The sequence below is a fragment of the Corvus brachyrhynchos genome, unplaced genomic scaffold (assembly GCF_000691975.1).
Source record: "Corvus brachyrhynchos isolate BGI_N302 unplaced genomic scaffold, ASM69197v1 scaffold59, whole genome shotgun sequence".
Taxonomy (NCBI): Eukaryota; Metazoa; Chordata; class Aves; order Passeriformes; family Corvidae; genus Corvus; species Corvus brachyrhynchos.
The window spans coordinates 10,449-25,646 of record NW_008246054.1 but is presented as its reverse complement, the minus strand read 5'-3'; the positions used below and the strand labels follow the sequence as shown (position 1 = coordinate 25,646).

Genomic DNA, 15,198 nt, shown 5'->3' with positions numbered 1-15,198 from the left:
TTATGACATATGAAGCTGTATCTTGGAAACAGCAAATTCAATTTTCAAATTTTCAGTGAGGAAGAAAGATTCAGAATTGCTTCCATAACAGCCGGACCCTGCTGAGCTCTTTTGATCCGTAAGGAATCCAGCATAGCAATAATGAATGGCAGGTACAAAACCCACGCATATTTGTTCATCGGGGCATAGCTTCTTTATGGTAAGTAATCGTTCTTGGCTATTTCAAGTAATAGTTTGCTGACAAAAGTCTTCCAAGTGGCACGTGCAGATGACACAGGGCACAGCAACCCATATCTGCTATTATAGAAACCAGTCAGAATTTGCTTTCTCAAAAATCCAGCAGTGACTGACTGATATTGAGTCTTTTTTCCTGAAAGCTTAGAAACTGCACACAATCTGAAACGCAGTATTACATTTGCATGAATATTGATCGTTCTAATATTTGTTTCACATATTTGAGACACAATTTCATAGATGCCCTATGTCTGCTTCATTACATCTAGGTAAAAAAAGCAATCATTTATAACTACAAAAGGTGTGAAATGTTCCTTGACTAGATCAGAATAAATTATGACAGGGAAAACCATAACAAAACTGGCCAAAAAAAAAGCTTCTTGAGGGACGTAAAATATAAAGGCACTCTAAGCAGAAATTCAGAGTCAGACCTCATAGTGGCATTGCATTTGAAACAAGGAAAATTTGCCTCAAAAGCCTAGAGCATCCTCTGTCTCTTCTGACTGAAATTTTGGCCACTTGGAAGACTGTCTTCACACACACACACGCACACAAAAGTAACAGAAAGAATGAGTTCTATTCAGGCCTACGATGAAAGGACAGAATGAAACATAATTAGGCCAAGCTGAAATATAATGTTCTAAGGCTGTCATATAGTATGTGATATGTGCTACGGCAAGATGTGTCAAAACTGGCAGAATGAAGCAACTAAAATAAGATGGACCAATCTAGTAAACGCAGCCAGTTACCTAAAGCAAGAGAGACAAATTTATCTTATTTACTGCACCTCATTTCCTTCCCCACATAAACAGCAATATAAAAAGCATTTTACCACGGCTAACCCATCTACTGACTATTAGCTTACGATCAGGACAACGATCACTTCTTAAAGAGTAATGAGGGACATATGCCCAAGTTTCTGTCCCAAAGCAGTAAGAAAAAGAAAGAAGTGACTGCATTTTCACTGCACATTGGAATCATGAACACGTTTTGTGCTTCTCACAAACCTGGGAATGCTGAAAAGCAGAAGCTATGAGGACAATCAATTTAAACAAATTTGCAAGAGTAAGCTCACAAGATCTTGGAGCAAACTAAAACTATTCCTTTGCTTAACTGCACTACAGACATTTTTCAAAAGAAACCTTAGCTATAAATAGGAGGCGAGGGAAAAAAACCCACACACAAACTGAAGTATCATTCTTCTCTGGAGTTAGATTTAATGGCATGCTGGAGAAACATAGCAGTATGTAAAATTCCGGTAGGTTTTAAGTACGTGACGTTCAACTATACAAGTACTCCATTAAAATCCCTACAAACAACCTAGTTTGCTCAGCTACAGCCAAACTGAGATCTGTAAGGACTTGTAGTCCATGGCTATCCCAACATAACGTGCATTAATTAACTTTCGTCATCCACGTAAGTTTACTACGTCATTGATCTCACCAGGTCTGAAAGTTCCAAGCACATCTTTTATCATTTTGTTGTATTCTATCTAAAAACCAGTTCTGGGTTTCCCCCTTAGCTTATGCCTGTTCCAGAATTTAATTTTTCTGATGGTTAGAAACATGCTACTTATAGCCAGTTCAGTGACATCTGCATCCAGGTCCATATTGCTCTTCAGTTTCTAAAGCTCATTTGGCAGATTCCTGGCATACAGACAGGTGGACCTGTCTGTATGCCAGAAAGTTTTCCTACTGCCAAAATGTTTTCCCATTTTCTCTAAACCAACAGAAATTTAGTGTGAAATTATTTGTTATAATCAGCACCTACCTGTAGCTATCATTCTGCTTATTATATCTCACTAAAGCAAAAATATCTGCCATACAGTTAAGGAAGTTAATCCAGTTCTAATAAAGCTCGCATGTATTTTAATAAACTCTTCTCTTCCTGCAGTACATTGCAGATTTAATAAAGGTTAAATTTATTAATTAAGTCAAGGTAAATATATAAAAACATCTAGACTATGCAGATTTTACTATTTATAAAGAAGGTCCTATAGAAAAATATTACTGTTTGATCAGCAGTTTTAAAAATCAAGCTACTACCACAGACACAGCATAAGACATACTATAGAATTTTGTGTTTTATTTTTATGTGATATATTTGTGATTAAAAATTCTTTTGGTTGATAAAGCAGTACCAATTCTGAACTTTGTTTATACCAGAGCTTCCACCGAAGAAAAGATTCCAATGAAATAAATCAGCTAACAGAATTATAAGAAAATAGAGAGAATGATTTAAAGTGCAAGTTATACTAAGGCTGATGCTCTAATGAAGAGGTACATTGATTTGGTAAACAATTCTTCTTAGTATTTAGGTTCCTTTGGTATCTAAACATTTTTATTATTTTTTTCAATCTTTATTCAGTTTTCATTCACCCCTAGCAAGAGTCTTCTAAGAACATTTAGTCTGCCTGAGAACAAGGTCTAGAACTCTTAAGCTTTGTGAGAACTTTTTAAGAATCAGCAACAGAGTATAGATAGAAATTATAGTTTTCTTCTTCTCATCCATTTTTCTTTATTCTATTCCATCTAGTCTAACAGATGCCAAATCGAGGTCTACATATTACTAGTGTGACCCTATGATAATTCCAAGAAGTTGGCTGCTGGTTTTTGGAATCATATCATCTTCACAATGTTTTCAACCAGAAGTCTGAAAAGCACAGGCTGTCAAAAAACTGGAGAATATGTGGTTAATGGTCTGAAAAAATTGACAATCACGGATCTAAAATACATAAATACTTAAAATAAACAGCATCGAAACATTTAAAGGCAGTATTCGGTAAAATGCCAAAATCTAATGCCAAATTAATTTACATAACTAAGAGAAAGATTTATGAATTTATATTTTTTGAAAAGGTGTAAAATTAAGTTTGTGAAATGATACATATAAACGCTTTCAATAAAAACATGATTTAAAAATCACATTCTTGATTTTACCTCATCTTCTAAGGGATTTAGCAAACATTGTTTGATGTTGCAGACTTGGAAAGTCCCAGTCAAGCAGCTGAAGGTAAAGAACGCAATAATGCAACCGTCTTTCTAAAATAGTTCTCACTTCAACAAACAGCATGCAGGGAGGACTTAGGGCAGAATTAAGAGTAATATTGATCTTAAAAAAAATAATTAGAAAATGTCAGGAAAAAGATACGTGTAAAATGAGAGCGAATCATGGATGGCTTGAACACTGGAGAAGACTCTTCACCTTCCTGAAATACGATAGTGACAATGTCATTTCCAATATGTCGCTTCCTTTCTACCTGGAAAAAAAAAGGAAAAGAAAAAAGGAAAAAAGAAAGAAAAGGCAAAAAAAGAAGCGACAGATACAGTGACTTACAAGACATAAGTAAGCATCTTAGCAATTATGTGACAGAATAATAAAGCAATATTCCTAAACTGCTAACAGAAAAATTACAGTCAGTACGACTGAAGACAATATAAAATCATTACTTAACTATAAGTAAACCTAGCAACGACACGGTGCACACAACAAGGCAGGTTCTAGAAGAACAGATATAGCATATGTTTAGAAAAGTGCTCACAGTTTCCCTAAGTAATATTCACGAATCGGGCATGGCACCTCTAGCATTCCACAAAAGCAAATCTACCGCTTGAAATAAAAGGACAAAAAGCTCTGGTGCCGAGTTATTCTTAAAAAAAAAAAAAAATCCTGATTGGCCTCCGTTTTCTTCTGTGACCTCGTCATCAGTCCAAGGAAAAAGCATGAGAAAACTGACATAGAAATAGAAAATGTACATTTTAATCATATCGCCTAACTAGAACACATAATAAATAGTACACCAAGTAATTTGTAAGTAATTTAGGTAAATCATTATGGATGTACAATGTATAGTAAACGCATGTGCTTATAAAGTATTCTTTTCATCATAAATACAAGGAACGGCTTGAGCAATGAACAACAGCACATTCGAACAAGTACCCAAGAACCCCCCTAGTTAATCTATGAGAGTGTGACAGCACTTCTTTACAGTTACCAACATTAACATGCTCACAAGGGGATTTCTTTCAAGCTACACTAATGGCTACCCAAGTAGGAGTTGTGTGTTACGCATGTGAATATTCCTACAATTCACACACAAGGCTAATTTCCAATCTTCCTAAAATCTTTGAGGTAATAATTACATCAGTGAAGCTCTTCAAGTCATCTGAACACCATGCTACTCAATCACTTGTCAGTGAAGCAATTTAGATCTTCTTCACAAGTATCTTTTGTACTTTCATAGAGATGATAGGATGCACTGTTTCTAATAAACATCATGAAATTTTCAGCATTAGGTAGAGTACTGAGAAAAAAATAGCAAAAGTCTTAAGGCTTACATTTCTAAAATATTAACAGACAAGAAATCCTTTTTTTTTGATAAAGTTTCGGACTTTGTGATTTAACAAATAAATAGGGAAATAAAAAAGAAAGAGAGAACCATGTACCTGCTGCTTGTTCTCTCTAGAATACGGTAGCATGGTTGAAACATGGAACATAATTTCATGCCCTTGAAAAACTGTATAGATGGAACAGGTTCCTGTTGTATCATCTGCAAGGGAAGACAACACTTTAAGGAGTACATCCTCTAAGTTTTCTGAAGATCAAAAGATATATTTGAGTCCTTCTACCAAATCTTCCTTAGCTATCCTTTTTTGTCCAATCCCTTTTAGAAAATGTCCACACTGCACGTTTTATGCGAGTCCAAACCCAAGTTTGCAACTAATCTGCATATTCACACTTAAAACCTATGACATCTTTCACCTACCTTCCTGAAATCACACGGGTCTTCAAGCCATAATGTCCTACTATCATGAAGCAAGTAACATGTCAGGTTATTGTTCACCTCATTCCAACTTAAAATGAAACTGTTCACCTGTATTATGTTCAGTCATAAATACTTTTCTTCAATTGCATTCCATACCAGTGACTTAAGCTGACCTGACTCTTTTCTGGTGAAGCAGAGCATTTAGTATGCACACGAGGAAGTCCACTTTGGGATTGTTTTATAACTACAATATATACAATATGCGTAATGTGAGATAAGAAGAAACATTTACACTGCAGCTCCACCCCCCCCCCCTTAATTGCTTCAGATGAGTTCTTACTTTTAGTGTCCAGTCCTCCTCTGTAGCCTGACCAGCCTTTCAAAGTAATCGTGTCACCCAAGAGATGCAAAAATCGTTGAAAGCTTTCACTTCCGGTTTCTACACGTGGGAGAGAGAAATGTTACCAAAAAAGCACACATGTAGTAATAGAACATGTCTTGAAAATAACCAAAATAAGGAAATGGGTCCTGCTTCCAGGACACAAGTTTCAGCTGAATTAGTTTCCTTTCATGTCTTCCAAGCCTACTGCCTTTCCAGAAACAGCATCCCAGCCTTTCAAAATAGGCATCATCACGTGACATTAAACAGTGACCTCTTTTGCTAACACCAATGCTGTTCAAGCACACAGGAGAACGTGATCAGTCCGTAAAAGAGCGAAGGAACTACAAGCAGGGAGTTAACGAGTTGCCTCCTTCAACTGCTTTTTTGTAAACGTTACGTCAACATTTCACTGTCTTTCAAGTTGTAATAGTAAGCTTCCTACAGCAACTTTTTATAGCATTAGAAGGCCCTATGCTACAATTTTTCACCCAACACATGAAACACAACAAAATGACTGTTCACTTAACCATTACCTCCTGTCTTGCTTCCAGCTGTAGACACTATCTTCCTTTTTTTGTAATTCAGATGAATAAAAAAATTACGGAAAAGGTGAAAAACTCACCATTACTGAACATTTCATCATCTGTAAGCTGACCATCCTTAGCATAAAGGACTCCAAATTTAAAATTCACAGAGCCCTGAGGAATAAAACCAAGTATTGTATGATAAACAGAAGATCCAAAAAAAATGTTCCCTCCAAGGACTTTTATATGTGTATCTTTGTATACATCTTACACTTTGGAACATACACTCTATACCATCTCCTAATACCTAATAATTCACCTTTAAACTTTTATAGTAGAGCATAAAATTATTAATGTAAGTTGGTGATCTATTAATATGAGATATTAAGTTGGTGCTTAAAAATATTTTTTACGTCACGTTCTAAAAACATTACATTTTTTACTGTCATCAGCAGTTGATTTCAAAGTCATCATAAGCACATCAAAATACTAAGCCGTATTCACGGAACAGATCTGTGAGCTAGAAGCGGTAAGTTTACATTTACCTCTTGCTCTTCAAGAACCAATAAATCCTGTAAACAAAAACAGTATCTTTAGCACACTCGTATTAAAGATTCTATGAGGATGACAGTTTCATTTGTGTTTTTAAGTTTTGATTTGAAATGGCCAGTTCAATGGATGAAGACGGTTTAAGCAGTATTATGTATAACCATCGTTATTAGCTGCTACTGGAAGAAACAAACTAGTAGCATTTATACTTAATTACTTATATTTCCAGAAAATAATAAAGAAAAAGAACCAAACAAAAAAACTCACTTCCTACCTTTTGTATCTCAGGATGAAAAATTTCCCTTGGGCTCTTCTCAAATTTATCAAGACTCATAGCACTGAAATGCAAGTGAAATACCGCTTTATAGAAGAGCAAGTACGCATTTCAACATTGAACCACCGACTGACTGCAGTTACAACACGTTAAAAAATGAACTGTTCGAAGAGCCTCTGTTAAATGGAATATTTCATGGAATTGCCATTTCTTTCCCAAAATACTAACTTCCAACACTTTCTAAACTTCTTTTGTATTTTAGAAACAGAAATTAGTAAGACCCTGTCTGGAGATCAGGTTTAAATTTATTTATGTATAAAGCACAGAGCTCTACTACATCAACCTTCACTTTGGCTTTAAACATAATCATCGTGAGCATTTTAGGAGGGCTCAATAACCTATTCTATTTTTTAAGCTTTTCTTCTCTCTCTTCTTAAATAATTCAAGGCAAGTCAAATGAAAAATGAGAAGCTCAGCATCAAATTCACACACCAATGATTCACAGGTGGAACAGAAAAGTTACTTACATAAAAAGCAAGATCAACTGCCTCAAGAAACAGAAATACCTAATTCATATAACTTTTTTCTTAACTCATGGTTCTGCATTTACTATTATTTTTATGCTCCTTTTTCCCCCCCTGAGCATTATAGAACTGTGCAGCATGTCACGGAGTACCAAATACAATCTGCCTGGGGCACAGTGAACTAACATAGAGGTCAAATGTTTCCACTGTTGCTTATGTCAGATCACAGAGCAGACATCATCTTCTTTAGTTCCTTTTGAAAGGTACTAAAGCCTTCCAAAGAACTTAGAAAAAGCACGTTTATAAACATAACCAAAATTCTTTGAGACAGTCTTGTACCTAGATTCACACCAGGTGTGAACAGGTTGAAATGTCAAAGGACTACCAATCAGGCCTGAGGCACGGCTCAAGGACCGTAAAAGCCAAAAAAAAAAAAAACCAAACAAAACAAAACAAAAAAAAACCCAACCAAAAACCAAAGCCAGGGAAGAGTTTTCAGTCCAAGCTGAAGCAGGCAAAAGGAGATGACGTTTATGCACCCGACCGCACGTGGCACAGAGAGAAACAAGGTCTGAAACAAGCCTACCATTTTCCTCTGTAGAATACTGGAGCATCACAGGATGGAACACATCAGGGTGTTTTAGCCACAGAGTTATGACCCTAGCTAATAGATGATAGAGTTCCTCCACTCTGGGATGCCTGATGAAACACACACTTGTGGGCAGAGTGAAGAGAGAGGCCGGGTTGGAAAGGGATGTTAGGAAGAGATACTTCAGTGACTCGTGGGCAGACATGGAAAATCAGGTACTTACGCAGGTCAAGAACGCAGTACAGACAACTAGGAACACTATTTGAGCCAACACGGTAGGAGCTCAAAGAAGGCACTTAGTTCAACTTGATGAAGAAGATGATAGATATCCGAAGAGTTTTCGACTCACCATCTCGACACTCCAAAACAGAGCCTCAGCCCAGGAAATCAGATTTAAGAAGCAAGGCTCAATGGCCCGATAGCCTCTCAGGCACATTCAGTGGTCTGGGACCTCTCATAAATCTTGTGCCGTAGCAGGAACATCCAGATCTATTGGCAGTGACTTCACACCAACACACATGCTCTGCTTCCAGAATTCTCCTTTCACATAGGCACTGTCAGTGTTAACCAGTGGCCCGGCTTCAATCAAACAAGAAATATTCGTTCCTACTCTATATAGATTAAAGGTTTTAGAAACTTGCAAAGCCCTCATTTATCTGGTACGTGCTGTTTACTAAAAGGCCCTTTTAATGGCTTCCTAGAGAAGCTAAAACCCTTACAGAAGATCCATTTGATGACATTATCAGTGAGGGATTTGAGAAAACACACCACATGATAAGATTGTAAAACTGCAGATTAAATTTGAATGAGTGCTTTGAAAACCAGTGCTCTGACATTTCAGCTGATTAAAATGTTCAAAGAAATAGAAACAGTGTTGGGTTTGCTCACTTTATATTCTCTTCTACCACCCAAGAGGCAGGGCAGAGTATGAGCATGCTCATACAAACTCCATCCGAGAGTAGGAATTTTCTCGGCTTCACTGCGCATAATATACCCATAGTGAGACCTAGATGAAGACAGTCAGCTGAAGAAATAATTCTCGGCATCTTGACTGCTTGCTTCCTCCTGCTAGGGCCACATCATAACCGCCAGTCAAAATCTGCTATTCCTTAGCTCTTTTTATTGTCTAATTTTAAAAGCTATTTCTTCTCCATCACGGCAGTTCCACTTAGTACCTGTTCTCCAATTAACTTGAAATTGTCCCTCTGCTGAAGAAAAAGTGCTAAGAATTTCTCTCCATTTTAAATTTTCACTTTGCCTGTTCCAGAACAGGCTTTAAAACCACTTTTCGCTGCCTTCAATGAGCAAGATTTGCAAAACTATTTCTACGGTTTTTATAAATTTATCATGAAAACCACAGAACGCAAGCTCTGAATTACAGGAAAAGGTATACAGGCAAATATCTAAACTGATAACTTATTCGTAAATGCATACCTTAATATAGATTTCACTGATAATGTTTTTGTGGGACTGTAAGGGAGACATATTTTCTGAGTACCCTGTAAACAAGAAAAGCTAGGATATGTTACAGGACATACCAACTTTTTCTGCATATTCAAATAGGAATATTAATAAAAACAATTAAGTAAAAAAAAAATCAAGAAAACCAAGGTAATTTTACTTAGCCATATTTACTGCTGATTTAGAGGGAAAAAAAAAACAGATGGATGTCGCAAAGAAAAAAAAAGTGAACCATGCACGCCTACAGGAGAGTTTGATCACAGGACGTAATCAAGAACAATTTAGGCATCATTTCTAAAAAAAAAGCAGTTGTTAGAACAATTAGAAAATATCTGACATCACAGATTTCTGTCAAAACGTTTAGTCTAATGTTATCTGCAAATTTAGTTTAGTTTTATCTGCTATGGTAGAATTATACGTTCTTATGATATGAAATGAAAATATGCAATAAATACCAGAATTCTGGAGAAAGAGAAAAAGCGTATGATAAACATACCCAAAACAAACAAATAAAAGTCAGAATAGCAGTTAAGTATTTCTTTCTTACTGTTTTTCTCCAAAGTATCGAATGGTATTGAGGAATGCGCTGATTATTTTGGTCAGACAGTACAACAGACAGAAAGAAAGGGTTCTTCTCTGCATCTGTACCTATATAATTCTGATGAACTGTTGGGAGAAAAACAAGCAGCACTATCAACCATAAAGAAGACGCACCCACCCACTCGTGTCCAGAATGAGACAGACACCTGTAAACATATGCATTCATATGTAAAAATGTATCACTGTCTCCATAAATAACTATGTACTTATATAGGGATGTGTAAAAAAATCACCCAAAGAGAAAGGTACAGCTTTCAAAGCCAAGAAGGGTTTCAAAACATCCCTTTTTGGTAGCAGGGGTTTCGCTCTTTACAGACACCCATCCTCTGTTTTCAGGTTAAAAACACATGAAACAGACTTGTTTTCTGTAAAGGACAGAAAATGGTTTAATACTGAATTAACACCATACCTTTTTCCATATTGAAATAATAACAATTCAAAACTGCATTACATTTTCATTGAACCAATTCCAATCCGTTTGCAAAAAAAGAATTACCTTTCCCTAAAAAATATTTGAAGTACCATCTCGTATGATACTCTGGGTTTTCCAAATGCACATCCGTTCTGTGCCACGTACCCGGAGTGGAGTCTGTATTCTGAAATAGAATCGGGAGACCCTTACATTAAATGCCAAGTGAAAAAAAAAAAAAAAAATTGGACAAAATATAGGCAAAAGCAAATAAAGACCAGCTGATTCACCAGAAATTTTAGCTGTACACTGCTTTTTAAAAAGCAAGGATTTTTCCGAAGTCAGTTGGTGCATAGCTGAAATAAAAACTTCTCCCTCTCATTCACCCTTTTTTCTAATTTCTCTCTAAGTAGCTAAGTCTTACCCTACTGTACCACCATTACAGTGATGTCTTAGAATGTCAGTGAAAAAAAGGTCCTTCGATGTGGAATTTGAAGACAAATATTTTTAAAACTTAAATAAATGAATGTCCTCAGGTTTTATTTTCTCAGTTCTTCCCAAATTAATCCTCAAAGTCTCCTTGCTTGACCAAAGCACGCTTTGGAAGTTCTTCAGCGTTGTTTCTCATAAATTAAGGTAAATTCCCAAGCATCCCTCAAGTCCTTCCCCACTACAAATTAACACGCAAAGAAAAAGCCATTCTTCATATTCATTCGCCACACGGCCATTCATCACCCGCTCTGCGAGTCTTTCCACGATTTTGAACTGCATGAAACTGAGCTAAAAAGACACAGAGTACCAAACGTGACCCCTCAAAGAATCAATGCAGAACAGTTAGATTGCATTCAACTCTGCAGCCAGCCCTGATGCAAACAGATGATTGGTAACAGTTTGCTGTTACTATTAGTTCAATGCACACTTTACCAAGATGTTACCAGTATTTCTAGAATATGAGGTCCCCTTTCTTTCATTATTAAGACTATATTTACAGACGAAAAAGTTTTACAAATGAAGGTAAGCAGAAACCTAGGTGCCACCGGAGTAGTTGCAGGAACACACTGCGAGTTTAGCAGCAAGAAAGACGAAGGGAATGACGCTCTGAGGCTCCGCTCAACTTCTTTATCTCTTATTTAAGACAAGCACAGCTGCCAAAAGGCAACTGAGGGTCCAAAAAATGAAGCTATAACCTCATGACACCAACGAGCAAACTGTAAAGCGCAGAGGTCGGCTTGAACATTGTAGTACCACCGGGATAGCATATATATATAAAGAGTGATGAACTAGAGACCGCGAAGCGTCATTCAGAGGTATTTTTCTCCTAACACGATCAAGTGAGCAAAAACGTTACCAAAATGAAATAAAATGCCAGAATTTTCAAAGTCCTCTTCCCTAGTAATTGACTGCAAATATATCTTTCGTAGGTGAAAAATAACTGAAGCTGAATAATTTTTTCAGCTTCCTATGAGTACCTTTGGACACTTACCTCACCAGAGGAGCCATTTTCCACACGGAATCGTCCAGCTCTTTGAATGGCTCCATCAGCATCACTAGATATAAGCTATAAGAGAGTTTAAGACAGGTTCTATTTCCAAAAATAGCCATACGACCAGCAATCAAAGCTTACTACCATTTCTTTTTGCTCCAGGCATAATGACTTCCCACGGAAAAGGGATCAATCTAGCTATTACCAATTTGACTAAAGGCTTTGAATGACCCAGGAAGACCCCTAACGAGGCATGAATGAGATGCTACTGTGGGAAACATGAAGCAAGAAAACTTAAGCATCAAACATTTAGAAATTTGAAAGGGCAACGAGAACCTTTAAACATCTGTACTCCAAAAAACACATATTTTCATAAAATGCTAGCGAGATTTTAAGAAAAACAACCAAAATACAAGACTGTTCATGTGAGCTTACTGTGAATTTTTTATGACAAATAACTTTTTTTTTTTTCCCCAGCAAAAGACTCTAAGTACAAGGAATGAAAGAGCCTCTTACCCGAAAACAGTTTACTCGCATTTTTGGATTAAAACACCGCATCTGTTACGCGGAACGTACGGAAAGGAAAGAAAGATACCTGGCGTTCCCCGCAACGCACCAGCAACTGGGCCGCCAATTTACGCCCAATTTAGTGTTAGTAAATATACTACCCGAGAACTTTAAAATTACAACTATAGCTAGTAGAAAATTTGCGATTTCTTCCCACAGTAAGAGAACTGGCGTTCATTTTCATAACTCCTCCCCACTTCCGCTTTCCTACAGTAAATTTATGTAATTTCATTACGACCCTGTAATCAGAATGACAGTTTTAACCGCTGACATATTTTCACTGTGGAAAATGAAGTGCCAGCTTAATCTTTGAATTTCAGGAAAATGCAGAACAACTGACAGATTCTAGGGAACCCTTGTCAAAATCCTAATTCTGACTAGTTCATTTAGTTTTAAGCCCTCTCCCACTATTATGAGTCACATACCTATAAAATTACATACACGTGTATGTACACATGTGAGCATGCATAGTTTATAACTTACATAATTGCAAGTACTTCATTAAATACTACCCTAATATTTTGCCATCTTCAGCTTCCAAGAGGGAAAAATGCTCAATTTCCATCTGGAAGTAAACACAGTATTTACATAACGTTTCCTGAAGTGTTACAACGAAATATTAATAAAAAAGGTGGTAAAAAGATCCCCTATCACCAGTCTGATCCATATCTATTCAGAAGCCTCTTTCTATTAGCTTATTACTTTCAAGTCCAGCTTAGAAAGCACGTTTTCCAAACTGGATCCAATTTTTTTACTCGGAAATGAAAAGGATTAGAGCTCTGCATTATAAGCTGGTAAACGTAAGGACAGGCTACATAAACTTACAAGCTCCACAGATCCATAATGCTTTCTGCTAAACTCTCCACGTCTGCAACCCAGATCTTCAGAGACAGAGCTGGAATAGAAACGTTTCATCAGTGTACACAGGTCAACTAGCATCACACTTCCTGCAATGCTATACCCTGCCATTAAAAAAATATGAACAAGCTTCATAGCGTATAAACTCATTGCTGCAGGGAACACTTCTTACAGCATGCACAATCTCTAGTAGCCATTGCAGTCTGGCTTTCACATGACTCCCAAGAGAAATGGCCGTGTCCTGACCGGAAGCAAAAGCTACGGTTAAATTAAATACTTAGGCACGGTGCAGTCAGAGTTCCAAAGCGGGTGGTGGCTTATAAACCGCGTCCGAAATGTAAACTTAATGCCTCAAATGGGACAACCGCACTATACGACTCAGTAAGACCGCACTTAGCGTGTCACTGCTGATTTCTTCAGTCTTTTTTCGGCCTACACGCAAGGAGAAACTAGACCAGTACTTCCATTTAAGACCACAAGGAAACGACAGCATTTCGGAGGTGTCCCTCCACAGCCTCAACAAAGACAGCAAACAAAAGTAATCCTACAATGCAAAGGTCAAAATCCACCTGCGTTACCACATATAACCTCATACCATCGTATCACATTAAGCACCGCCTCTACGCAACTCCATTCCAATAATTTGAAGACATATACTGTCTTGCCACAAACCATACACTTTGGTATGAAAAGCTTTTTTCTGACACCGCTCTCTCACTAATTAAAAAACCGGGAATATATCTGAGCTAACAATTAAAACAAGACTGCTTTAATATTAATATTCTCATTCATTTGTGTCCCAATTCAAACTACCTAACCTTCAAACACACTAGCAGTCCTTTTAAAAGTCAGAATTATGCCCAAGAGCTAATCTCTGCTTCTTCTCAACCTAACGTCACCTGCTTCGCATCTAGTCATTAAAGCAGAATCTTACATCAACATAAATGCTACAGAGACAACATCATGAAAATTAGGCAGCTTCACTTTAGGCACAGGTAAGATTCACATCGTCGTGCTATTTGCATAAGCGCATATACTCCCTAATGAATTCTTGCCTGCATACCTCTTTGGCTCTCCATTCTCGGTTACCACCAAGATTTGTACCCAACTCTCTGACATACCACATCTGCTAATTTAAAAAATACGCTGTGATTAAAATCAGCTGTTCATATTCATTTTCTTCACTGAATTGCATCCTTCCTCAGTCCTGACCTATATAAGAAAAACGGCTGCTCCAGTTACGACACTTTTAGAGTAGTTTCCACCCTACTAAGATGAACTGCCGGCACTGAAGAGGTCAGTTCGTCAGTGCCTCAGATTAGCTGGGCTTAATAATTTAAAATTTACTGACATTGCAAAGTATTTAAATACGGATGCACCTTTATTCACGTGAATAAAACCAACCAGCTTATGTTCATTTGTACGGCATCTACAGTATACTCCACCTCCCCTTCCCATTTGTCTGGAAACACAGGTGCAGTTGTATAAATGAACAGTAAGGACGACGAGGAGAGAGGACTAGCTTCCTCCCTTTTCAACAGAAGCTCCTACAAGACAGTCCTGAAAGCTGAACAACAAAGCACGATTGAACATACTTGCTAAACTAAATCTAGATGTTTTGAGGATCCTAGCGTCAAATCCCAAGTTTTGTCTTTTAGAAGTTCGACACCGGAAAGCACATTACTTGGGGGTCGGGAAGGTAGTGGCAGAAAGGATAAAGTTTGCAGATTGCACCTGTGTGATCAGAAAGGACGTAGCCTACATGCCCCTTGGGCTTACCATTCTCCTTACCATTTATATGTTTACTTGCCAGTATCGGCCAACCTGTTTTCACTTAAGAAAGAGTCACAGGTACAAACGCAGTCAGCAGTCGTGTAATTGCAGCGATATCCCAGCGCTACCCGCCTGCACGAGCTCAACGCTGAATACGCCGCGAAACCGACTCTGAAGACGCTCGTCCGACTCCGCCCACACCACCT

General features: G+C 37.5%; 1 protein-coding gene across 6 annotated transcripts in view; it reads right to left on the bottom strand.

Annotated features, from left to right (window-relative positions):
- GARNL3 (GTPase activating Rap/RanGAP domain like 3) overlaps positions 1–15,190 on the bottom strand; it is a 38,958-nt gene extending 23,768 nt beyond the window's left edge. Inside the window, exons 1-13 of one of the 6 annotated variants that reach the window (XM_008642118.2) lie at positions 15,011–15,190; positions 13,187–13,256; positions 11,795–11,869; positions 10,399–10,498; positions 9,850–9,968; positions 9,276–9,340; positions 6,729–6,792; positions 6,451–6,477; positions 6,004–6,079; positions 5,340–5,438; positions 4,680–4,783; positions 3,385–3,493; positions 2,005–2,050 (exon numbers count right to left, since the gene is read on the bottom strand). In XM_008642118.2, the coding sequence (XP_008640340.2) occupies positions 2,005–2,050; positions 3,385–3,493; positions 4,680–4,783; positions 5,340–5,438; positions 6,004–6,079; positions 6,451–6,477; positions 6,729–6,788 (521 nt within the window). In that variant the 5' untranslated portion in view covers positions 6,789–6,792; positions 9,276–9,340; positions 9,850–9,968; ... (2 more) ...; positions 13,187–13,256; positions 15,011–15,190. Of the gene's footprint in view, positions 1–2,004; positions 2,051–3,384; positions 3,494–4,679; positions 4,784–5,339; positions 5,439–6,003; positions 6,080–6,450; positions 6,478–6,728; positions 6,793–9,275; positions 9,357–9,849; positions 10,499–11,794; positions 11,870–13,186; positions 14,518–15,010 lie in introns of those variants that run through there. The other 5 variants (XM_017745428.1, XM_017745431.1, XM_017745429.1 and 2 more) reach the window with 5 other exon arrangements.
- Between the last annotated feature and the right edge of the window lie 8 nt (positions 15,191–15,198).